The sequence below is a fragment of the Gymnodraco acuticeps genome, unplaced genomic scaffold (genome assembly GCF_902827175.1).
Source record: "Gymnodraco acuticeps unplaced genomic scaffold, fGymAcu1.1, whole genome shotgun sequence".
Lineage (NCBI taxonomy): Eukaryota > Metazoa > Chordata > Actinopteri > Perciformes > Bathydraconidae > Gymnodraco > Gymnodraco acuticeps.
Window position 1 is genome coordinate 338018 of NW_022989985.1, and position 26710 is coordinate 364727.

General features: G+C 39.3%; 1 protein-coding gene across 9 annotated transcripts in view; it reads left to right on the forward strand.

Moving 5' to 3' along the window:
• Nucleotides 1–21477, forward strand: part of LOC117543953 — a 47169-nt gene extending 25692 nt beyond the window's left edge. For 3 of the 9 annotated variants that reach the window (XM_034212636.1, XM_034212641.1, XM_034212643.1), the window contains 14 exons: nucleotides 4912–5061; nucleotides 6358–6689; nucleotides 6811–10401; nucleotides 12442–12840; nucleotides 15048–15136; nucleotides 15410–15631; nucleotides 15750–15929; nucleotides 16146–16245; nucleotides 16522–16653; nucleotides 17345–17431; nucleotides 17756–17854; nucleotides 18187–18228; nucleotides 19540–19572; nucleotides 20845–21477. In XM_034212636.1, the coding sequence (XP_034068527.1) occupies nucleotides 4912–5061; nucleotides 6358–6689; nucleotides 6811–10401; nucleotides 12442–12840; nucleotides 15048–15136; nucleotides 15410–15631; nucleotides 15750–15929; nucleotides 16146–16245; nucleotides 16522–16653; nucleotides 17345–17431; nucleotides 17756–17854; nucleotides 18187–18228; nucleotides 19540–19572; nucleotides 20845–20875 (5487 nt within the window). In that variant the 3' untranslated portion in view covers nucleotides 20876–21477. Of the gene's footprint in view, nucleotides 1–1967; nucleotides 2021–4911; nucleotides 5062–6357; nucleotides 6690–6810; nucleotides 10402–12441; nucleotides 12841–15047; nucleotides 15137–15409; nucleotides 15632–15749; nucleotides 15930–16145; nucleotides 16246–16521; nucleotides 16654–17344; nucleotides 17432–17755; nucleotides 17855–18186; nucleotides 18229–19539; nucleotides 19573–20844 lie in introns of those variants that run through there. The other 6 variants (XM_034212644.1, XM_034212637.1, XM_034212638.1 and 3 more) reach the window with 6 other exon arrangements.
• The last annotated feature ends 5233 nt before the right edge of the window (nucleotides 21478–26710 follow it).

Below are 26710 nucleotides of genomic sequence, written 5' to 3' on the forward strand. Positions count from 1 at the left end.
TCAAGGTAACAGAGGAGTTTCAAATCTCTTCTTCTAATGTTTTAAAAAAAGACTTACATGGAGCTCAAATGAATAAACACACTCAAAACACATTATTCACATGTTCATGCCAGCGAGTGTGTGTTTGTGTATCAGAGGTTGTCATGGCTCAGTAATTAGCGCTGGCAGATGAAACATTGGTCGGATAAATAGTTATCATGCTGTGGAGTTGATGAACTGTGGGAAGGACAGGAGCCCACACACACACACAAACACACCCACACACAAACTCATGAATATGTGAATGATGTGTTTTTTGCATGTTAACATGGTCATTTAGTTAAAGAATATGTTTTGATGTTCTTTGCTTTCTCTCTTTTAAAATCTATTTGCACTTTTAAAGATTGAACAGGAAGAGCGATGAGAAAGTAGTTAAACTTTGTTATTTTTGTATGAGCTGTCAATACAAGGATTAGGCTAATCCAATGTTCAAACCTGACATCTGAATAATTGTGTTTTACGTTTTTTATTGTCGAAGGTTAAACACATCTGCTTATAGGATAATGCATCTATGACTTAAGACATTACTGTGGATTTGTATTCTTCCATTTATGTTTTATGTTGTTGATGTGCTTTTTCTATTCTTTCTGTGACCGTGTGTGTGTGTGTGTGTGTGTGTGTGTGTGTGTGTGTGTGTGTGTGTTTGTGTGTCCATCTCTCCATCTGAAGTATGCTTTAGGTTTCAACGGAAACGTTGATTGTCTCTAATGTCTTGTTTGCTCACAGTCCTCCGGCCCTTCTGTTTGTTTATGCGGGGCCAGTTTTGCCCTACGCCACTTGCACAAATAATTATGCTCACTAATGAAGGGGCCCGCAGCCACAGCACTCTGTAAATGCCTTTCTGATGAGAGGCAGTAGGAGACAGCAGGTGCAGGGTGGGCCTCCCAGGGACTAAGATTGAAGACCAGGAAGTCAGGGGGGTCCGTGCCTCCACCCCTCTATTTTTCTATTCCTCTCTGACTTCCTGGTTCTCTTTATTCTGGCTCTTCAGTGACTGTCTTTGGTGAGTGTCCTGATTTAGCCACTGTATTGTATTCCTATTCTAAATCTACATAAACATGACATCCTATGGACTGTAGTCTGAGATGAGCTAATTCCATGAACACAATAAAACACATAATATACACATTTAATATATATGTGTAGTATTCTATATCTTAATATGGGAATACATTGAGAATAATGTAACCAAAGATTAATCACTTTTCTCTGTTTCACTGTTGACTGTAACAGACATAAAGTTATGAAAAAATCATATACATATTTGAACAAGTTTGGAAAACCACTTTACAAGTCGTTCATTCTGTAGCTTAATTTAAACAAAAAATAACTTGCGCTGATGTTGTTTCCTAATCATCTCCTCCGCAACCTCTCATTCTTTCTCTTCCCACATTTCATTCTCCCCCTGTGGCTTCCTTGGGCTATGAGGGCAAACAAATAAATAAAACAAAACATTTATAGACTCAGTGCTTGCATCTTGGCCCCAAAATCCCTGCACTTAGAGCTGAGCGAATGAAGCATGCGGAGAAGGCCCATATGAGAAAGGCAGACAGAAAGACATTTGGGCTCCTTTCTCTGCAAACTTTTACCCCCCTCCCCTTCTCCCTCTGTCTCTCCAAAAACTTCATAAGCAGTAATACTCTTGTGTACGCGTGTGTGTGCACGAGAGCGTTTGACTGTTGGTTTGTAGGCACATGCGTGTGTGTGTGTGTGTGTGTGTGTGTGTGTGTGTGTGTGTGTGTGTGTGTGTGTGTGTGTGGCAAGTAGTATATGTTGCACGTGTGTGCGTGCATTTGCATGTGTGTATTTGAGCAGGGTGGTGTCAGCTCGCTCCTTGCCACCCCATTTGCTGTAGCTGTACCGCTGTGATCACAGACAGATGTATAAATCAAACCTCGCTTGATGGATTCATCAGGGTGGCGAAACGATCGCCTGAGAAGAACTCGCAAGTCTCTTAGCGTTCTGTGTTCTGACGGAAAGGGTATGCAAAGAGCCTAAATGGATGAACGCTTGATTAATTCTTTGCCGGAGATGTTGGCGACAGCAGGAAATGTGTTTTTGCTTTGACTGTGTTTGCACGGGAATTTACTCGCGCGGGGCGTGAGTTATGAGGCCTGAGTTTTGTACCTAAGGCTATTGTGCATAATGATGGCAGGTTGGGAGAACTGCAAGCAGCCGCTAAAGACTTGCTACCTGTGGAGCAAAGACAACCAAGAGAAAGGGAGGGATGTGTGTGTGTGTGTGTGTGTGTGTGTGTCTGTGTGTGTGTGTGTGTGTGTGTGTGTGTGTGTGTGTGTGTGTGTGTGTGTGTGTGTGTGTGTGTGTGTGTGTGTGTGTGTGTGTGTGTGTGTGTGTGTGCGTGTGTGTGTGTGTGTGTGCGTCTGTTTGTATATGTTTGTGTTTGTTTGTGTGTGCACACGTGTTGGTGTGAGCAAAATATGTGAAATAAAGTAATATTGTTGTTTTTATGTTTCATGTGGAACTAAATTGATGCAGGTCTCCCTTGTAAAAGAGATCCGTGATCTCAAGGGACCTATCTGTCTAAATAAAGGTTTGAAATTAAATGAAATGAATATAAGGGCTAAGTGTGAAGGAATCAAGAGACACGGGTGAGGGGGGAAACGAATCAAATTAACTGTAAGGATTTGGTTAAAGAAAAATATAAGATAAAGGAAATTATGCTATTAGAAAATAGATACACCCAAAGTTCAGTTAAAGGTAGAATAATTCTGTTCTGACTGTTTTGACCATTGACATTGGTGAGTGACTGATTCCACAAAGTCCAAAGTTGGATTTATCTGTCATTCATTGGGTCAATGTTCTTCTGCTGATTCACTCATCAGAGGCCATAAAGATCTGGTTAGCTTATGTTGCACTATCACCATCATCACAACAGATTATCTTTCCTTTCATTGTGTTTGTTAAGAAATATTTTGAAACCTACTGTAGAGATATTGCTTAAGGGTTTTCAGGGTTTTACGTGGTATTTTCCCTTACATATCTTATTGTTATGTTGCACGTTTTCTTTTCTTTAGTATTGCTATTGCAACATTTATTTTAGGTGTTTTTCGCTTTACTGTTATTGATGTTGAACATTTTACAGAAAAATTAGCTTTTAAATAAAAAAGGACGTTTCTGAAAATTAAGAGTTTAAAAGGAAACTGTTGGGTTTTGATATCTCAGCTTACTAAAAGCTCAACAAATGATAAACAGGTTTCTTTGTCCGGATCCTAAGGTTCTTGGAGACAGTTAGCAAGTGGATTTTTATTGCTAACATGTTGGTAATTTATAAGAAAAAGCAATCTGTGTATCTGGGGGTGGCAGAAAGAGGGTGAAAGAGGAGGGGCAGGCAATATGAGTAGTAATTTACTAAGTTAAGAGCCAAATGGCAGACAGACTGTCGCTCTGCGTGTTATCTCAGAGATTTGCACTCTGCTCGCTTTCTGACTATTTCCCTGCCTGTGTGTGTGTGAGAATGTGTTGTGCAGTTTGGTGTGCATATGCACACAGTTGGGTAGTAGCTTTAGAATATCAGCATAATTTGAGCATTGCTTTGTTGTATTGCAAATCATGAAGGCTTTATGGCTTTACCAGCGCTCATATGTGTACGTAATGGTACATATTTGTTCATACACTGAGATTACAGTAGACGACTGCAGGCGGATTCATGTGTGTATCTGCATGTGTCAGGGTTACATGTGCATTTGCTTGTGTGTTTGTACTTATGTGAGTGAATATGTGTGTTTTAACAAATCTTGGGAAGCGTCATTGCACTCATCAGGATATCAGTGTTGAGAAATGGCAGTGTCAGTGAAGTGACAGTTGTGTGTGTGTTAGGATTGATGGGCCTTAGTCTGACAGCAGCCATATTGTGAAGAGGGAAAAGGATGAAGGGATGGAGGGAGGAACTGAGGGAGGAGTATTGTAGCCCCCTCATCCTCACAGGTTAATATTGACACAGCCTGGGCAGATACAGTGCCTGCAGCGATCATCAATCACTTTCACTGGACCCAAACACACACATACACACATTCAAGCAGAGAGAAGGACCACATACACTGTAAGATACAGCACACAGAAAAGAATACAAACTTTTAAAGTCAGGCTGAATCATTCTATTTAGACACGTTAAGCAAAATGATAAAAACTCACACATTAATGTAATGTTTTTGCCTCTATTAGCTTTACTAAAACGACAGTATCTCTTTTGTTTAAAAGTTCTACTTAAATAAGCACAAAAACAATTTTGACAACTTTACAAAACAAACAGTTGTACAACAAATCTAGATTAATCAAGCAAATATGTTTTCAAAAGTATCACTTTGTGTGTAACCCAGCGTTTCAAATGATGGTTTCCATAAGATTGTTGTTAATCATTTCAGAAAGAAAGAAAAAGCAAGTTTCCTTGACAAGCAAAACAATTAATTAATGCAACTTTCCATCCATCGATCATTGTGTGTGTCACTGAATTACCATAATCTGTGCATGGTGGCTGTTTTAAGAGCAAACAGTTCATTTCAAAACAATAAATCACAAAGTGTCTCTACCCCTCTGTGCGTTTTGACAGCTTCGTCTCTCATTGCTACAGATGAAGCCTTACTTCAAACCATTTCAGTTTTCCTAAAATGTGTTAATCATATGCGCAATGAAAGGCAGGGGTCTGACAAAGTTTCCCATACAGCTGTAACCAAAATGTCTATTAATCACTTTGGGAATATTCAAATAAAATGTAATAGATGCTTTTTTTCATAATGAGTTCATTAATACTATATTTAAAAAAAAGTTGCATTGGCCTAGTAATTACACATTTAAGATATTGATTCTTGCCCCTTCTTTCTGCTTATTTTTGTCTTTTTTTATATAATCTCCCAGGACTGGCATGGTTATGTGGACGGGCTGGAATCATTCAGCCATCGCCATGGCTATGATGCTCTGGTGGGTCTCCTATCCACCAATGATACAGTTCACCATCCCCGCCAGCAGGTGGCTGTCTACTCTAACAACACAGATCTCCTAAACCAGGTAAATCACATTTACAACCACCAACATAGCCACGCACACACATGTCAAGAATAATGGTGCTTCTTTTATAAACACTCCCCTATGAATAACGTTGAGGAATTACAATTTGCATTGTAATGTGTTTTATTTATTTTTCAATTTAATTAATCCTTTTTGGAACCCTAAGTGGAGCATAGTACAACCTGAAAATATTTTCAGGAGACTTATACCTATAACTTTTACGTGGGTTTTTGTCTACGTTTAAATTGTAAGATGAAAACACAGGAAAACCCCAGACATTACAACGCTGTGGTAGCAAACTTTCCATCAAAAAGTAGTCACTTCCAAAGCATACTCTTCTTAGCATTGTTTAACTGTAAATGGGACCATCATTTAAAAAATGAATATAATGTTTACAACGTTTAATAATATAATAAATCAAGTGGGATTTCCTATCAATATTCCCATAGACTTATATACTATCAAAAATGTGAAAAAAAGAGCAGCGTCCACACGGCGGCGTGCGTTGAAGCTTGCCGGTGAGCTTGTCTGAAACTCGACCAACAACCAATCACATGAATCTCCCGCCCCGGACACACAAGCACGCGGTTTGATTGGCTAGAGCATAATTTTAGAAAGCATGCATATTTACGGCTCGTCCACACGGCGGCGTGTGTTGAAGCTTCAACGCTTCTGCCCATTCACTTTGAATGGGTTGACGTCACGCTTTGCAGAACTGCATTATGGGAGCGTTGCTTCGCTTTGCTCGTGTTGCTCGCTTCAAAGGTTGAGCAATGTTCAACTTTTGAAGCTTCGGCTGAAGCGTCAGCCAATCAAATCATATGCCAGTACAAGCTCTAGCCAATCAAACCGCGTGCTTGTGTGTCCGGGGCGGGAGATTCATGTGATTGGTTGTTGGTCGAGTTTCAGACAAGCTCACAAGCTTCAACGCACGCCGCCGTGTGGACGCTGCGTTAAGGCTTTGCTGTATTGGCTTCACTTTTCAAAACCAGAGGTACAGCTAGCAAAAAAGCAAACAAGTTATTTTCTCTCGAATAGTTCGTTTTTGAGGTACTGGTAGGCAGATTGTGTTACTTCTACTGTAAGTGGAGTTTTGCAAGCTTCTCCCCTTGTTTATTACTGTTAATCTTAGTTTACCAGCTGCCTGTTGAAGCCTCATTTACTGAACAGTTAACAGTCGTCCACAGTTTTATTTCTCCTAACCCTGGGACGGAAAACAAATAAGCTAACTATTGTTTTGAAGAAAATACATTTAGAATAAACCAAAAAGTAAAACATAATGGCTTTATATTGCAGATCTGCTGTGAGTTGGAAGAGTCTTCCAGCTGGTCTCTTTCTGGTGAAATGGAGGCCAGGGGGGGTCTCCAGGTCTATCACATTCCTATAAACACCTGCTTAACTTCCGGTACTCCTCCTTTGCTGGTAGAAGAAATAGAGGGCCTCCTCAGGGACTTTGTCGATCGGCGGAGCTCTGTATTAGCCTGCCACCCCAGCAGTAGGACCTCTTCCACAGAGGGAGTGGCAGGCAGTGTCGAGTTCTCCCAGGGATCATCTGGTATCAATGACATGGATGGCTCTGACATTGAGAGAACCGAGGGAGGCAGTGGAGATGTGGTGCCAATAGCAAGGTACTTAGATGCATTGCTGTATCATCCAGTATTGGTTCAAATCTCATATATATCTTGAAAAAACGTATGGATAGAAATCGACACAATTCAGTGATGGTGTTTGTTTTATCTTTGCACATAGAGTGATGACTGATGGAGAAGAAGTCACAGGAGGGGTAGGTGCTGGTGCTGGTGGGGAGCTTGTGAGCCCCGACAGTGGTATGACCACCATCCGGAGCAGCCGCTCCTCCAAAGAGAGTTCGGTGTTCCTCAGTGATGACAGCCCAGTCGGGGAAGTTATAGCAGGAGGAGGACCAGCTGCAGGACCAGGAGGACTCTTCCTGAGAAACCCTTCTCCCCTGGGAATGTTATCCCTCTCACCTCCTGTTCCACCTGAGAGGAGGAAGAACCACTCCGGTAGAAATAAGAATGAAAACTTAGACCTGTTTAGTTTTGACCCACTAAATAGCAGTGACCAGTCAATGCAAACAAGAGGAGAATCAGCAACTTCTGGAGCGAGAGTAGATGAAGTAGAAACAAGAGAAGGTAGCTCTAGCTTATCAGAACTTGATGAGCTCAGCTTGTTGGATTTCTCTGCTTCATTAGGTGGGCTTGACAGTAGACATTTTTCAATTGACGACCATGGTCAAATCCATGGTAGTGACATGATTGACACTGTGGTTCCTCCAACTCCAGTCAACAGCTTGGTAGGTAGCCGTCCACCCAGCAGTTGTGGGGTCCGGTTCTTTCCAGAAGATGTAGTTGAAAGGATTAATGGCCTGCAGCACAAGGACAGTGTGTCATCATCATTGTCAGAGACCTGGGATGAACTTGGCTTTGAAACACAAGGAGCAATGTCCTTGAGTGACAGTAATGCCTGGAATAGGACCAAAGGATCTGAGAGCCCGCTGAATATCATAGAGGAAGATTCACTTGATGATATGACTGAACAAAACAGCAAAGCAGAGATCTTAAAATCAGAAAATGCCCTACAGAGGGGAAAGAACCTTGAGCCCCAGCTTAGTCTGATCACTGAGCAGACTGAATCATACGACACCTGGAACCCAGAGTCTGTAGGTCACGATAAGTGGAACCCCATTACCTTACATAGTCTGCAATTGACACCACCAGAGGAGGAATTTATTGGAACATGCAGGGCTGGTATCATTGGAGTGAAAGAAAAAACATCCTCATTGTTGAGAAAGAAAGCAATCCTAAACACTCTAACGCCAGACACATCTAAAGAAGATGACAAAGGGGTCCAAGGGAAAAAAGGAGACAGGCAAATGGAGCTCCTTGATTTCTGGACATACTCAGCTCAGAAGGGATTTCTCAAATCAGATAGCGGAACCACCACGTCTTACCCTGAATCCCTAGATTTGTGGAATTTGACAATCAGGGATGACAGTCTATCGCCTCTCACGACCCCTGACAACTTGTCTGGAAACTCAGGTTCTTTCTGTGGGGTGATCCCAAACGTTAAGACTGGTGCATCTGTGGAAAGTCCAGAAGGATTCCCTGATGGTGGAATGGTGATGTGGAATACTACCATACAGGAAGACAGCTCTTCCACAGTAACAAGCCCCGAAGGACCTGAAAATGGAAAGAACCTTAGTCACATGGGATCCCTGGACACCAGTGATTCTCCAGAGACACATGTAAACAAACAGGTAGAACAAGAAACCGCTAAAGGGGAGGAGAGAGGTATGAATAAAGTACTTACTCAATCACCTGAAGAAGTGGGTTGGAAAGGTTACGAACACAATGTGAAAATAGTTATAGAGGCCGCAGAAGGTACAACACAGTGTGAAGAAACAGGCGACGATGAGTTCCAGAGTTTTCAGAGCCAAGAGTGTGTCTTGCAGGACTTAGCATCTGAACGTTCAGAATATGAGACTACCCCCCACCAAGGGACTGACATGTGGGACCTACCTGTGCCTGGCATGGTCACCTCTACTTCAGAATATGAAAATGTAGGAGCTGGCCCTTGGAGCCTTCCATCCTCCCCTGAGGCTCATTCTAGCCCCGCAGTAGACATGATACAGCTTGAGGAGCAGTCTAGCCCTTTTATAGCTGTGACAAGACCTAATCAGATCGAGGAGCCCAATCAATACCAGAAGGCTGACCCTCTGGGAAACACTGAATCCAGAGCAGATATTTCAGACAAAGAACAGACGACCAACCAAGTGTTCCTTTTTGAGGTAGCTAGTGAGTTGGATCACATGATTAGCAGTGAAGTAAGTTCAAATGAGAGTAATGAGGACCAAACAACATCAAAAGAAGCTGATTGGGTTGAGCAACATAGTGATCATTCCCCATTTGTCCTGGTGGACTACTCCACTGTCACTCAGACCACTTCACCTAAACATCATTCATGTCCAGGAGAAGCTGCTGATACTCAAGTGCCGTGTGACCAATCATTATCCCCAAGTCTTGTTGACAATCCTGTTTCGAAAGATCATGCCACTGAAAGTGAAAGTGGTCATGACAATGAGAGCAATGGAAATGCAGTGGGAAAAACTACAGAAACCATGTCCTTAAGCTCCAGCTCTGGGGGGGATAGAGACACGCTGAAATATAGCCCCGACAGCCTTCACCCAGGTAGTCGAGACGAGCTCCGATCCAATTCAGATGGAGATTCATCATCAGGCCTAGAAATGGATTACATCATTGTGTCTGGCACAGTAAAAGAAGCTGAGAGAGAATGGCACGATAGGCCTAAACAGTGTGTCAGTCAATCAAAAGGTACAAGAAAGTCCATGGAGACATTTAGCATGCTTTCTTATGCTGCCACTGTTCTACAAGCCCAAGCCAAAGCTGCAAACAGAGAGCACCAGGAGAACCCAGAACAAAGTATACAAAACCAAATGATCAGAGGTAGTGACAGCACACTAAGCAAAGTAACAGAGCAAAGTCAAGCTGTCTCATGCCCACAATACCAAGCAAGTCTTGATAATACCACTGAGCATTACATGGTGCCACAAATAATCAGTCCTAGCCAGTCAAAAACTAACTCTGAATCTTTTCATCAGTCAGATTCAAGATCAACAGAATGCAGTCCAACACAGGTAGAAGAAGGCAACTATGACGATAAGTCAAGCTTTGTGGCCAGAAGTGTGTCCCCATCACTTAGATATCCATCAGACCACTTCCTGAAGACCAGAGAGGAAGTTTATGTCCATTCACAGATTTCAATGGAAGATTCAGACGAGGGTGGGCAGTCACCCTCTGCACCTGCACAGTGCCCCACTTCTTTGGGAAACCTTCAAGGCTGGGGGTCCCAGTTAGTGGGACAGGATGCACCGCAAACCACATGTGAACCACAATCACCTATACTTACCAACAGTTCAGTCTCACACACCAGCTCTTTGCTTGGCACCCCTTTAAGTGAATCTGGCTATTCTACTCAAAGAGGACTTGGATTACCATTTTCTGGAGATTTGATGGAGGATGAGAATGAGGAAGAAGAGCTGGAGGAGATAACTGATAAAGAGAGCACAGAAAGACAACACTCAGGATCTTGCGATCTGCTAAGCTTCACTGAGGAGCTGGTTGGAGGTTCATCATTTCAACAAACAGGTTTACTAACTCTTGAGCCACAGAGGCTCCTACCAAATACAGTGGATTACTATAATGGCCAACCTGTAAGGACTGTTGATTGTGATGAATGGTTGACTGAACAACACGTTGGAGATCATCAGTCTTCTCAAGATCGCTTTTCACCTGTTTCAAGGTAAGCAACAACTATGTCTTAAGCTCTGTTTTATTCTACCTTGGACACACTTATAATTATTCAAAAGTAAGAACAATTATGTCATACCAAAAAAAAATTAAATAGATATTCAAGTTAAAAGACAACATACTCACACTTAAAATATTTGTTAAACCAAACTACATTAAAAAAACACAACATCATTTTGTCATGTACATCTGCTGTAGCCTTGCAAATGGTTATTGTTTGATTTCCAATTTTTTTTAGATATCCGTTACTGAGACTTCTAACTCTACACTAGCGAATAAATATGCCTGTGCACATGTATTGGTTCTGCTCAAACACACACACACACACACACACACACACACACACACACACACACACACACACACACACACACACACACACACACACACACACACACACACACACACACACACGTGCCGTGCCAACCACCCCTTCCCTCACGCTCCTTTAGTTCTCTGTTCAGTGTTTTAGTCTCTACAGCTTTCACAGTGGTGTGAATGTCAGAGGAATATGGGAATCACTGAACAGACGGTCGGAATTGAGCTAGAAGGCCCTCGTGAGGAAATTAGTTGTGTGTGTGTGTGTGTGTGTGTGTGTGTGTGTGTGTGTGTGTGTGTGTGTGTGTGTGTGTGTGTGTGTGTGTGTGTGTGTGTGTGTGTGTGTGTGTGTGTGTGTGTGTGTGTGTGTGTGTGTGTGTGTGTGTGTGTGTGTGTGTGTGTGTGTGTGTGTGTGTGTGTGTGTGTGTGTGTGTGTGTGTGTGTGTTGTATTGGTGAGTGACAGACTAAGATTGACAGTGAGGATGTGAAAATGAATATGAGTGGTGTGACAGAAACTGATGTTGTGTCCGTCTGTGTGTTTGTGTGTTTGTGTATTGTTAGCGCAAAACAAACTGCATTTGTATATGTATTTCATGTGATTATCAGCAAGCTTTGATCTGCAGCTCTGTGTGTGTTTATAAATCTGTTTACGCCTCATTAAATATGCATTACCTGCCTCATTACAGCTGGAGCCCCACCACAGCTAATGGAAACAGCTCCCCTAGCTCTCTTAGAAGGTGTGGGTGTGAGTGCATGCGTACAGGACTGTGTTTGAATGTGTGATTAGGTAATACCCAATGTATCAGTCAATAATAGTTTGTCCGTGTAGTTTCAATTTTACATTATCAATGATTGAATACAATAGCCTCTTTGTGTCTATGTTTTTGTTTGCTTTTGTTGAATTGTTTTTGATATACTGTATGTGAAGTGGACTCATTGCTTCAATGTTTGTTATTCTGGACAAGTATTGCAAGATTTGGTTTTTAAATTAATGAATAACAAGCAGAAAATGATTATGGTTGGTGTGGATTTAAACACTGTTAAAAGTACCCTGTGGAGTTTTTTTGTAAACAAATGTTCTGTTTAAATAGGTGTTACTCACCAAAACACAATGTGTGTCCTTGAGGCCTAACATGTTGAATGCATTTCCTTCTTCAGAAAACATTTGCAATACATCTTATTTGTAGCTTTTGCAACCTGTTTTTGCTGGGGCAGTTCTACATTTCCTTTGACATCTTTCAATGACTTATAATTGCAGGAATGTATATTACACTTGCATTCTCACCACACACACGTGTCTTCATGTGTGTGGTGAGAACAGATGCCACACCCACCTGCAAACACCGTGCTTTATATTGCTATAGTGGTCAAAAACTCCACAGGTTACCTTTAATGTAAAGCTAATATTAGGATTTAAACTCAACAGTGTGTTGGACAAGCCACAGAACAGCAATTGACCAATGAAGATCTCATCTTGCAATCCATCAGAATATAGTATATATATAGTATAACATATAGAATACAGTGGAGCAGATCATGAGTGTATTGAATATAGTAATTTAAAGAAAAACATGAAAATGTTAACGTCAAAAAACACGAGTCATACAAAATACTAAAGGCAAATGGATGAGGTTCCTTGTCTCATTTGAATTTACAATTATTTCTGAATTTCTCCTTTCTGTACTGATCCCTTATCCCCTATTCCCCTGAAAGAAGACAACAAGATGTGACTTCACAGCTTTCCTCCCCACCAACCAACGAGAACGCTGCTTACCAGTGGACAGGAACTGAGAATGTAACCCAGGGCCAAACACAATACGGCTACAGCTACCACCACATTGACCATAGAACTGAAAACCAGTGCGCCCAAACAGCCTGTATGGATGATCATGGTTCTGAGTTTCAATATATAGCTGAAAGCCAGTATGGAGATGACTCCAACTCCATGTTCGCCTATGAACTCCAGTCCTCTCAGTATCAAGCTGATGGCCAGAGTCGGAATGAGACTTACGAGTTTGACGGACAGCCTTTCTACCAATCAAATGTCCATCCTGAGAGGGAAGATCATGCGCTGTATATGCCAGAGGAAAATATTTACTCTCTCCCATCAAGGTGAGCTTTCGCTCATACTGACTAAATGTTGCTCTGTAGGTTCAACAGACCCAGCACTGTGTGAAAATGTGGGTGCTCTCATGTCCTTTTTGTATCAGACATCCCTTTTTCAAGTTAGCCTCCAAAGACAATGTCAATTTAAATGAGATTTTCTTTCATTGTCTTTTCTTAAAAGCTGAAACATGATCATAGTTGTTTACTGTTCATTATAAATGAGGGAGAAAGAGAGCGCTAAGGATGTGCATAGACTTTCCACAGACTAAAAGCGGTACTACTGACTTTTACCACAAAGAGGCAGCACAGATCATTTTAACGCTGCAGTCCTTGCAATATGTTGTACTTTGATGAACAGGTTCAAATATATTTATTACTATTTCAGTGCATCCTGTGACATGATACATAATACAAAATGGTTTGAAGAAGCGCGATTGGGTCCATTTCTGATTTACAGAACTCAAAATGTACAAAGATGTGGCTGTGCTTAGGTCATGCAAAACATAATCTACCCAAATTAGTAGGAGTGAAATTTAAAAGAAGTGTCAGTTTTGTTTATAGAGACCAATACCACAATGTTCCCTCAATTAGTCCACACATGACACCCCCTTTCTTACACCATCAATAAGGATTAAGAAAAATAGAAAGAACTGCAGGAGGAGGAACTGAGGAGTACTGACTTGACCAGCGTATACCGATACAATATAGAACATCAAAGGGTGTTTGTCTATAAGGGACGGCCTTGAAAAATATGCAGTTGAGTTGCATTATGGGAAATACAGGACACATACTAGAGAACAAAAGTCAGAATGTCTTTTTCAAATGATTACTCACCAAAGATGTATTTTTTTTTTTGGCTCAATCAAAATTGGAATGAGTATTCAGTTAGTGTACATCAGGGGTGTCAAACTCAAGGCCCGGGGGCCAAATCCGGCCCGAGACTTCATTTTATGTGGCCCGCAAGAGCTTGCAAAGAATATAATAAGTTTATTATACGATTACATGCTACTTTACAGTATATCTATATATGTTCATTTTAATTAATTTCTTATTTTATAATTATTTCTTATTTTTATCTTTGATTTATCCTTAATTTTATTAATCTGTGTGAATCTGTGCTGTCCTGTTTTTCAATGTTACCCTGTTGCTGTTAAACTACCGAATCTCCCCATGGGGATTAATAAAGGTCCATTTTATCTTATCTTATTTTACTGAAGCATGTTGCCCATAAACTATATGTCCCACAATGCATCTCATTTTGTGACATGCGCACTGAAGAGACTTGCCCTAGACTTCTGCTTTCAGAAGTAGTTAATTATGAAGTTATTACCCTATCCAATACAAATCCAATGCAGAGGCAATAATGTAATACATTATTTCATATATATTATGTATTTATATATGTATATTTATATAGTTACAACCGGCCCTTTGAGTGCAACCATAATGCTAATGTGGCCCACGATTAAATGGAGTTTGACACCCCTGGTGTACATGCATACATGTATTTTGTGTGTGTGTGTGTTCGTGTGTGTTCATGTGTGTGTTCTGCAGTTTAATTGTTCCTTGTTAGCAGTTGCACCATGGTACTTGTTTTGCCCCACTTTGTAATTGTGATGACATGCCCCCTCTTTGGGATGCACCACCCTCCCCTGTCTTGTACTCTGTGTGTTTGCGTGCATACACGGCAGACATTTTCATAATCAGGTGGTCACATGACCTGATTGTGGAAAGAGTGGTTCAGTCCCTCTGATAGGAGAAGAAGGAGTAAGTGAAAGGTAGGTGACAGAGATTATGGAAAAAAGGGAGGAGGAAATGTGCGGGTGTCATTGTTGCTATAATCATGTGTACTGGTTTCTCAGTATACTGCTTCCCTCTATTGTTAGCAGGCCTTATGTTAATCGAGTCTGTTAGAGGGGCTTTGGTTGGGGGAGGTAGCAACACTGCTCAGTATTGTTTCCTCTTCCCACACGTGCAGCCAGGGAATGAAGCAGTGAGTTTCTTGTCTGCTTCTGTTATCTTTTTATGTCCAAAGTCAAATGAACAGATTTGAAACTTTCTCATTTACTGTCATGGGAAAAGTTGTCTTTGTAGATGATTGTCTTTGTCTTGTTTGGCCCAATACTATTTGTAGCTGTGCCTCTGGTGGCAGTGGTGATAGCGATTATAATTTATGTTGTGGCTCATTATTGTGTTTCTGTGCCTCTGAGCAGACACTCCCAACAGGGAGACGGTGCATCGGGGATTATGATGAAGACGGCCTCCAGTGAGGAGGCTGCTGAGGAGATGGATAACAGAGAAGGTAAATAAACAGCAAGATAAACTAAACTTCTCTGGTTTACCCTATCAAGGAATAATCTCTTTTCATTATTATGTTTTACAGACTTAGCATTATTTCCATAATATGGGGAAATTGTTTTCTTAAGGGAATACACTTTAAATGTACAATAATATACAGATATAAGACTAATACAAAAATTAAGTTGCATTGGGGGAAATAACAGTGATCAAAAACATTTCTCTGAAAAACATATTTGAGTCTAAGAATAAACTCAAACCATCTCTCTTTGACCAGATGCACCATCCTCAGCTGATGTGTCAGGGGGCTCCAATCAGAGGAGAAAGTTGACAGCTCCACCAATGAATGTGTCACTGGACCGCAGTGAGGGGTCTCTTATCTCAGAAGAGGCCCTGGACACTGAGGACGATGCCTTGGATACTGGAGATGACCTGGATGTCAATGTAGACGAGCTGGACAGTCCTGATGAGGCCGACTCACTGGAGTTCAACAGACACGGTCAAATACCTGAAGACACAATACAAACATGCACACAGCCACACTGACATTACATATTATCTAAAAAAGTATATTAAATAGTTCTTGTCCTGTAAAATTGTCTTTATTTGACAAACAGGTGACTCAGAAGAGTCAAATATGGATGCAGGAGCAGCATCAGGTGATGCGATTGCAGCACACAGAGCAGCTGAGGAGAGCAGGGAAAACCGTCTGTGGAGGAGTGTGGTGATCGGAGAGCAGGAGCATCGCATTGACATGAAGTGCATTGAGCCATACAAAAGAGTCATTTCTCATGGAGGTACGCAAATACAAATGTTTAAAAGCTGTACCTGTTTCTTCATGTTTCATTTCATTTTATCATATTGAGTCTAGTGATGCTCTGCCTTTTGACAGTTGGTGTGTCTTCCCTCGTTCATGATTAAATTAACTTATAGTAAATCATTTCCAACTCAATGTTAGAAATGACTAAGTGGTGGATAACTGTGACACCCATTGTCTCTTTTTATTTTGTCAGGTTATTATGCTGAACAAAATGCCATCATCGTGTTTGCAGCATGCTTCCTACCAGACAGCGACTTTGACAATTACAATTATGTGATGGAAAACCTTTTTCTGTAAGTATGGCTATGCTTCATGATGTAGTGTAATACAAGCCAACATCAAATGATGTCTTCATTTGTTGCACAAAGATTTTCCTTCATCGGAGCATAGGGGCCACATCAAACCATTAAAAAACAGTTCTGATCAAAACGGCTCACTTAAATGTGAACTTGGAATTGATTATTTACTGTATTTTATACAATTCAATTAACTAGAAAAACACTGGTGTTGCTTTTGTAGCAGTTATTATGTATTATCGTCTTTACACAGCATTTTCTATGTCTCCGTAGGTATGTAATAAGTACGTTGGAACTAATGGTGGCAGAAGATTACATGATTGTTTACCTGAATGGTGCCACACCTCGCAGAAGGATGCCGGGCTTTACCTGGATGAAAAAGTGCTACCAAATGATTGACAGAAGGTAATATACAAACAAGAAAATGCAATGTATAACTGTTATTATTGAAGCACACAAACATTTCTGTGTAAGTTTTAATTATATAAGCAAAAGTTGATATGCATACAATTATGGAAGCTCTGCTAGGCCTACATTATTTTGTAAATACTTTTTGACGATCGCTTGTGTTGTACCAGTAGACCAAAAGGGGGCGTAGTAAACCATAGATAGACTGTAGGGATAAACCTACTGCAAACTTTCTTTTTTAAATGCTCAACAAAAGATGTGAGATGAACTCAGTTGTAGATTTTGTTTTAAAAGAGAATGATCTGTGTCAGTAAGTACTACCTAGTTCACTCAACCCTCTACTCCCTATACTGACAGACAGTCAGTTCACTTAGCTTTCATTTGAGACTTCAGACACTGAATGAATCATCAATGAGTGATCATTGAGGCAGATCTATAAATGCTCAGATACTTGTGCTTCATTGATGTATAATGGTAAAACTCTGTAAATAATGTCAGTGACAGAAATAAATCATAGGAGCTTAGTTCCCTGTGTGTACTACCTCTTATCTTCATTCTACTCCTATAATAAAGTATACTTTATAGCAGCAAGCAGGAATGATACACATGGAATACCTAATAATAAGTCAATATGGTATTAGTTACACCTTTACTAATCTTATTACACCACTACTGCTTCTCCTCACAGACTGAAGAAAAATCTCAAGATGTTCATCATTGTCCATCCTTCCTGGTTCATAAGGACTCTGCTGGGAATCACCAGACCCTTCATAAGGTTTAATTTTTGTAGTAAACATTTAGATGACACATACACACACATCATCACAGTAGTTGACAGGAAGTAAAGCGCAACAGAGGTTTACATTTGTTTTAAATGTACACATTCCTCTTTTAACTTATATTCCACCAACAGTATGTGTTTCCAGGTTTTTATATTTAACTTTCTGCATCTATGGGTTTACTTTTTTAAGTATTAGCACTTGACAACACTACAAATCAAAATACAACAACCTATTTGTCCAAAATCACATTTTGTTTACATTGGAAACACAATATTTCACATTACTGATACAAACCCTATATGTTTCTGTCTCTGCAGCTCCAAGTTCAGCAGCAAGATAAAGTATGTGAACAGTCTGCGAGAGCTTGGAGAAATCATCCCAATGGAGTACGTCCACATTCCCCCCAGCATTGTAAAGTGAGTAAGCTCTTCTTAAAGTTTAACATATGAAACCACACATCACAAGTTGAAAACGATTACCCTTTCTTTTTTTTCTTGTGTAAAAACAATGTTTGTATTTCTTTGAGTTTTTGGAAAACTTACTCTCAGGAAACCCCTTATTTTTTGTCTATTTTTTTGGTAACAGTCTGACACCTTAATCCCCATGAATTGACAATGTAACCATTGTTAGTACACTTCTTTAACCAATGCGTCCCCCTCCTTAGTATATTCAGTTTAAATCCTCAGTCATAGGATCATTTCTTTTGGCGGCTGTTTGTGGACTAAAACATTTCTCACTCTGCCCCAAGGTATGACGAGGAGAGGGGTATACACAAATTTGCATGCATGAGGTAAATCGACTAACTTGTCTGTACTGACATTTTTTGAATTTTCACATGCAGGGACTAACCTTTTACTGACTATTGGCTGCCTTCTTCTTCAACATAAAATGAGAAAGATTTTGATTTGCTTATTTCTCTCAGTTTGTGATGTGCCTGTTCCTGTAGCTCGGCTAATATTTTGTTAAATGTTAGTTGAGATCTAAAGACCACATACAACCTAAGTTATAAACCAACAAATAAACACAGTGACTTCCATACGTGGGGCAGGTCTTACGGTTTGTTTTCAATTTACCTGAAATGCATAATGTGACCGAATCATAGGAAAACATCAAGTTCTCTGTCGGTAGGAATTGTTGTAGGAATTGTTGCTGAGTTTCAGTCAACCTTACAGACAAGTAGCAGAGACTGGACTCTCTCATAATTGGCAGCAACATATTACCACAGTGTGAAATAATATGAGGTACAGTATTTTAACTGCAGCTGGCTAATGATAGATTTCAGTGAGATGAGTTAAAACTATTAGCATCGTGTGTTTGAGACTGGGCACAAACTATTGGCCAGCAACCACAATAACTAAAACTAAGTCATAAAGGTAGCAGTGTTAATTGTTCGGTGGGACTTTATTGGTACCTCCAAAGCAAAACACAGTAGTTGGTGTAAATCGCCAACACAGTCTCACTCATCTTTGATACTTAGAGAACATTCATGTACACCACTACCAGGCTGCTATTCAAGAAAAAATAAACAAATGACCAATGCTGTTGTTTTCTTGTGGTGAGGGCCGTATCTCTGTGGAACATACTGTATATGTTTTATGATTTGTATATGTCTGTTTGCTGTTTGGAGTTATTTTGCAAACAAACATCCTAACACATGCACATGTTTGCTGGTGCTTTGATGAAAATAGAGCAATGCTGGGAACATGGAAAAATTAAAGCTGTCTTATGTTATACTTAATTTCTATTCATTATCGATGGGAGGGTGTCTTGAGTCTGAAAACTAGAGACTGACCTAAAACCAGTTTTCGTGAAAAAGTGTTCACTGTATAAGGGTACAATGTTCTTTGGTTTAATGTTGGTAAATTATCCTCCATATGCATTGCAGTGTATCTGGGGCTCCCTCTTTCAACCTTAAACACTACCAACTTAGAGAACTGATGCTTGTTTTCCATTCCTTTCATCCACCCTCCAATGGCAGTCTGGACACAGGCTACTAATCCCCAGCAACTGCATGTGTACTGACAATATGGTTGCTCCCTGTCAGCTGTTCACCTCCCTCACTAACCTTTGCTCTCTGCCCTCTAACTGAATGCTTAACCAGACTGGATACTGAATTGCAGGACACATCTGCTAAGTAAGTAGTGGGCCACTCTCTGTCAGCAAGGGAATTTAACAGAGACAAAGAAGGACATGATTGCTGAATCACCAACATTCGATTAATTAGAAAAATGTATTAAAAAATAGGTGTTTACCCAATCAAACAGCACGTAGACACCGCAGAGATTAAGAGAAACTGAACGAAAACATGCTGAGACCACAACTTTCTTTAATAGTAACAATCTTTTTTCCTGTAGTAATGTGCCAAGTATTTGTATATTATATCTGTCTTAAGCTCTGCCTCTTTCAATCATACAATAACTTGACTGGCCAACATTCTTATCTACTCATCTAACTGCTTTAAACCCCAAGCAGGTCTTAGTGATAAAGTACTGATTAGCCAAGACAAGGACACATACAGCACGGATATGCCTCAAGAAAATAAATGTTTATATTTAAGATTATATTGACATTGCACAAGTGTACTTTAGATATTTCCCTGCAGTAGAACATTGAACAATTATGTGTCTTTAGCCTACAAAGTATGTGCTAGTGTTTGGCTGGTTTCTGAGGTAATTTATACTTTAGCAAAGCCGGTCTCCTGCTGTATTAAATGAATCGGTGTTTATAAGTGAAGAATGGAAGATAATTGATAAAGGCAACTCATTTTATTTACAATCAGTTAAAATACAAAGTACAATAATAAGACAGAATGGAGATGAGAAATAGGACATACTAATAAACTATCTGAAGCAGAATAGGGGACTATACAGAAAAGAAAAGGTATTTGAAATATATCTTACTAGAATAGTCTTGAGTTCATTTATTGTACAGAAACATTTAGAACCTACATAACAACTAACATACATCCTAAAAAGTATACTAATATAATTCTAACAACTAAATTGTCCAAAATAATGTATTTGATTAGTCTATAGTAGACATAGGTGAGCATCATAGTTAACCTCCTGCAGAGCAAACACATCACTCTGAGTTTTATTATAATACTTATTAAACTGTCTTTCAAAAAGTGCCACTGCGAATAAATCTAAGAGCTGGCCTGGTAACCAGTATTAACAGAAAAACGCTGTATATAATGAGATGTGCCGTTTAAATTAAGGTGATAATATATGTGCATCTGCTACAAGCAAGAAGCCCTTGCAGAGGTATTATGATCTGACTTCTGTTTTTATTTCTCACATATCATTCAGTTTTTGTTTGCCAATCCCCCTGCTATAAATGTATAATTCTAATGCCATGATGACAAAGATGTATTACAATTATTCCTCTCATCTTCTCCCCACTTCAGAGCCGACAAGAAGGGGAACTCTTTTGTCTGACAGTAAAAGATCCCGGACTGCTGCCTGTCTTCTCCCTGCATTATGCTGTACTCTGCTGTAGCATATTTGAATATAAGCTAGTCTGTAGCATGACATGTACGGCACATAGTTGTTACAACAACAACTAGCAAATGGTTAGAAAAGGAAGATGCTGTGGTACAAAACATCAGGCAGCTGCTTGTTCATTGAGCAGAGTACCAACCTGAGGGTGCTGGACATAATACTGTATTTACAGTGCAGAGACTGTCACTGTGCTGAAGGGAAGATGCTTTATCCTGTATTACTGTACATCACACAGCACTTGATTGTGTTACACATTCTGTAGCTTTTATTTCCTTTGTCTTAATCGTTAATTTGAACAAAACTTGTATTATTATGTCATTTACTGTGGAGAAATTACTAACAGGCTTATTTTTAATTCATGTATTAATCTACCCTGCCAGTTGCCATCTGTACCTTTTGTAAACCATGGTAATAATAAGTGTGGATTCCTCGAAGACGTAGAAAGGCTCATGACTTTTACCTTATTACCAAACACATGAAAAGACAAGTTTTATTACATCCCATCTGTTCACAAATAAACACGTATTTTGCTTTGGCAATAGGTTATTGGTGTGGACTGTAATGTTAAGGGATACTCTATTCAGACCATAGTTTTAGGTATTAAAGGTTTACAAAAAAGTTGATCCAATCACAAAAAAAGTATTTGTACTGTAAATGTCTGGTATGTTTGTAATGGCATGAAACAAAACTGTTGTGTGAATAGTTTACAATTGTTCAGATGGCTCCTGTCACAGTGAGTTTTATATTATTCCATCATCCCACTCAACATCTCTGGAAACTTCTAAAAGGCTGTCTCTCGGCTGTTCCACTAACACTGTCACTGTGAAAGTACTTGCACTCTTAAAGGTAGCAAAATAGCAGGGATCTATGATTGCCCTTAAAGTTCAGTGCACTGCAAACTCAATTAAACACATGCAGAAAGACAAAACAAAAGAAAACTCAGAACCAAAACAGAACACAAAAGCAATTGCATAGATGCTATAAAGAACATAGGCAAATATAGAATGCAGATTTCACAAAGTTCTCTGTATATGCAATGTGATTCTGTATTTACTTTAGTTCAGGGGTGTCAAACTCAAGGCCCGGGGCCAAATCCGGCCCGCGACTTCATTTTATGTGGCCCGCAAGAGCTTGCAAAGAATATAATACGTTTATTATACGATTACATGCTACTTTACAGTATATAATTTAATTAATTTCTTATTTTATAATTATTTCTTATTTTTATCTTTGATTTATCCTTAATTGTATTAATCTGTGCTGTCCTGTTTTTCAGTATTACCCTGTTGCTGTTAAACTACCGAATCTCCCCACGGGGATTAATAAAGGTCCATCTTATCTTATCTTATTTTACAGAAGCATGTTGCCCATAAACTATATGTCCCACAATGCATCTCATTTTGTGACATGCGCACTGAAGAGGCGTGCCCTAGACTTCTGCTTTCAGAAGTAGTTAATTATGAAGTTATTACCCTATCCAATACAAATCCAATGCAGAGGCAATAATATAATACATTATTTCATATATATTATGTATTTATATATGTATATTTATATAGTTACAACCGGCCCTTTGAATGCAACCATAATGCTAATGTGGCCCACGATGAAATGGAGTTTGACACCCCTGCTTTAGTTTGTCTTAAGTTGCAGTGCGTTTAGCTCTCGGGGCCATCGTAGCTGCAGTAACATATTGCATGCTTTCAATTGCTAGTTTGACTTGACTAGTGTGTGTGTGTGTGTGTGTGTGTGTGTGTGTGTGTGTGTGTGTGTGTGTGTGTGTGTGTGTGTGTGTGTGTGTGTGTGTGTGTGTGTGTGTGTGTGTGTGTGTGTGTGTGTGTGTGTGTGTGTGAGAGAGAGAGAGAGAGAGGTGTGTCTACTTTAACATGCTTTTCTTATTATATTTGTATAGATTTGTTTGTTGCTTGCAAGGTATTTATTTGTTGTTAAAGTTGTTTGACTTAATTAAAGATTTGTTCCTCCTTGGCATTCCTGTCAAAAAGTACCATATACAATACACTACAATAAACACAGTGCTTGCCTAATAATCAAAAGTTTTCACTGTTTTTGTTCTATAAGATTAAAACACAGATATTATCTCATCTATGTTGACAGTGTCAGCAGTGAAGAGTTTCATTAACATCATTATTGTGTCACTCAGACTCCTGTATAGGTTTGGTGCCATTGTTTTTGCTGGAAAATAGATATTTTCCAGAGACACTGTTCTTTTGCACAATGTCTAGACTTCATATATATGTATAAAATACAGATACCTGCAGTGCTTACTGCATGCTCCTGCTTTAATTATACAAATATCTGAAAGTAGTGCAATCACTCATAATGAATTCATGAGGTTGTAGTGTGGCATGATTAAGTCTTGTTTTAATGTACACATCTCAGGGAGGAAGTCATAAAAACCTTTATTAGTGTAACTAAGGTGGAGACTAGCTGAATTGCTAAACTGGCAATAGTACCAAAGGTTGCATACAGGACCTATGTCTACCTTTGCATGCAATCATATTAAAATAAACATGAAATTAGACACTGTATCAATTTAAAACCAGGACCTGGTTTATTTTAGACAACACAATTCATAAAGCAGGATCATGAAGTAAAAAAAAAAGAATATTTACCAAACACATTGGCTACTCACAACCCACAAACTACTAATGTAGATGGACATTCAGGTTTTTGGTAAACAATTACTTCAATGTTAATTATCCACTTCAATAGCAGAAGCCTATATGCCAACTTCCTCAACATTAAAGAATATCGAAGTCAGTTTAAGAACCCATTCAACATCATAGCAATATCAGAGACCTGGATCAGTGCTGAGAAAGGTGTGGACTTTGAGATGGATGGCTACGAACTGAATTATACAAACAGAAGGAATAAGAGTGGAGGGGGTGTGGCAATCTATGTGGATAAAGGAATGAACTACAGTATAAGGTGGCGGAGAGCATGACAACAGCTGTTGACGATTTGTTTGAATGTGTTACAGTAGAAATGTGTATGGAAAAGTCTAAAATTTGTATTGTGAGTTGTATATACAGAGCTCCTGGAACCTGTATTGACACATTTACAGATAGGGTAGAAAACATGTTTACTAAATCATTACAACAAATTATGTTTATCTGTGGGGATTACAATATTGACCTGTTGAATCCAAATAAGCATAAAATGACAGAACACTTCATCAATACATTGTACAGTATGGGTTTGTATCCTAAAATTACCAGACCTAGTAGAATCACTTCTCATTCTGCTACATTAATAGACAACATATTCACAAACATTATGGAAAACAATACAATAGGCGGACTATTATATAGTGACATCAGTGATCATTTACCTGTTTTTATTGTCTATTACTGTAGTTCTAAGAAACCTAAAGTCGCCAGCCATTTCAAATACAAAAGATTGAGAACTGAAGATAACATAATTGCATTTAAGAATGACTTACTAAATCAGAATTGGAGGGTAGTATAGTATATGAGAGAGACGATATTGACAAGGCCTATGATGAATTTCTAAACATTTTTAAATCACTTTATGACAAAAACTGTCCTGTGAAACAATGCGAGACACAAACAAACTCACAGTGCATGGATCACTAATGGCCTAAAAAATGCCTGCAAAAAGAAAAATACACTATATAGACAATTCATAAAATATAGAACTTCAGAAGCAGAAAAAAATATATAAAAATAAATTAACCCATATTCTGAGGATATGTAAAAAAGAATACTATAATAAAATATTAGAGAATAATAAGAATAATATGAAAGGTTTATGGAAAGTATTAAATAGTGTCATTAGAAATTGAGCAAAAAGTCCAGGTTACCCTGAGTTTTTTGTGGTCAAAAATAATGTTATTAATAATACAGAAGATGTGGTTAATGGTTTTAATGAATTCTTTGTAAATGTGGGGCCAGATCTGGCAGAAAAAATGTAAACCGTAGAAACAACTAAAGGGGAGATACGGACCTCTGGAATGAAAACAATAGCTCTTTCTTCCTCACACCAGTCAAAGAAAAATAAATCATAGATACTGTGCGAAAATGTAAAAGCAAATCCTCGACCGATTGGAATAATATTGATATGATTATAGTAAAAAACGTTATTGAAGAAATTGCAGAACCATTGACACATCTCTTTAACTTGACTTTTCAATCTGGTAAATTCCCAAATAAAATGAAAATAGCAAAAGTTATACCATTATATAAAACTGGGGATGAACACCATTACACAAATTACAGACCTGTTTCATTGCTCTCTCAGTTTTCCAAGATCCTTGAAAAGCTTTTTACAAAAAGACTTGACAATTTCATGGAAACACATCAGATTTTGGACGACAGTCAATATGGATTCAGGAAAGATAGATCAACATCTATGGCACTAATGGAATTAAGTGAGGAAATAGCAAACTGCATGGACAATAAAAAACAAGCTGTGGGAATATTTATAGACTTACAAAAAGCATTTGACACCATAGATCACGATATTTTACTGACAAAACTGGAACGGTATGGCATCAGAGGGGTGGGATTAGACTGGGTGAGAGATTATTAAAGCAACAGACAACAATTTGTTGAAATTGGTGAACATAAATCAGAATACATGAACATAACTTGTGGAGTACCTCAGGGGTCCGTGTTGGGTCCAAAGCTGTTCATAATATACATCAACGACATTTGCAGAGTATCAAATATATTGAAATTTAGAGAGAGAGGGAGAGAGAGAGAGAGAGAGAGAGAGAGAGAGAGAGAGAGAGAGAGAGAGAGAGAGAGAGAGAGAGAGAGAGAGAGAGAGAGAGAGAGAGAGAGAGAGAGAGAGAGAGAGAGAGAGAGAGAGGAGGGAAAAAACATTTTTGACCGTTGGGGCTCATCCTAATTTTCGGCTTTGATGTAACAATATTCATAATGAAGTAAATGTAACACCCTTTTCACCCCGGTTACACGTTTCATTTGCCCTGTACGATGGGCGCTGTAAGTGATGAAAATGGGGGATGTTGGCTTATCTGGCACTCGCAGCTCACATCCAAAGTGCGTGGGAGCGAGGGAGGGTGCACCGGTTCCGGCGCTGTTGTTATTAGCATCTGGTGCTAGCTGCTCTAACGGAAGAAGAAGATGTGTCTACAATAATGTGGAGGGAGAGTCTATGGAAGCAAACAAGAGACAGAAGTATTTGAATTGTATCAGACACCGAATTTATAGCATTGAAAATAATTACTTTGAAAATCATGTATCTGAATTTTTTTTGCTCCGAAATTACCTATGTGAAATAAAAATGTAAAAATTCAAGTTAAAAAAATTCGAATGTTCAAATTCAGATCCCAAAAATTAAAGTGAAAACAATTCGACGTCAAATATTTCGGTGTTTAAAATTCGATGTCAAAAAATTCGGTGTATAAAATTCGACGTCAAAAATTGCGATGCCTCATCCGGGCTACTCAGACAGGATAAGCAATCGAGTCCGAATGCAATCAAACCGACTTCTGGCCTATCAGAGCCAAGCGGCAAACCCCGGGACAGTGCGGTGAAGCCCAATGCTGCAAACTATAGGCGATGGATGCAGATGGGAGCAATTCCTGTAGACCCTATGTTAAAATGTCCAACTTAATAGCAGAAAATGAACATGTTTCTAGCCTGGATCCACAAAAACATATTCTGTATATAGTTAGATTCCCCCTTCATGACAACGGGACTGCTGCTCCTAGCTCCTCTCTGCTAGCTCCGTTAGCCCCATTGGCTCCGTGATGCTACAGCGGCT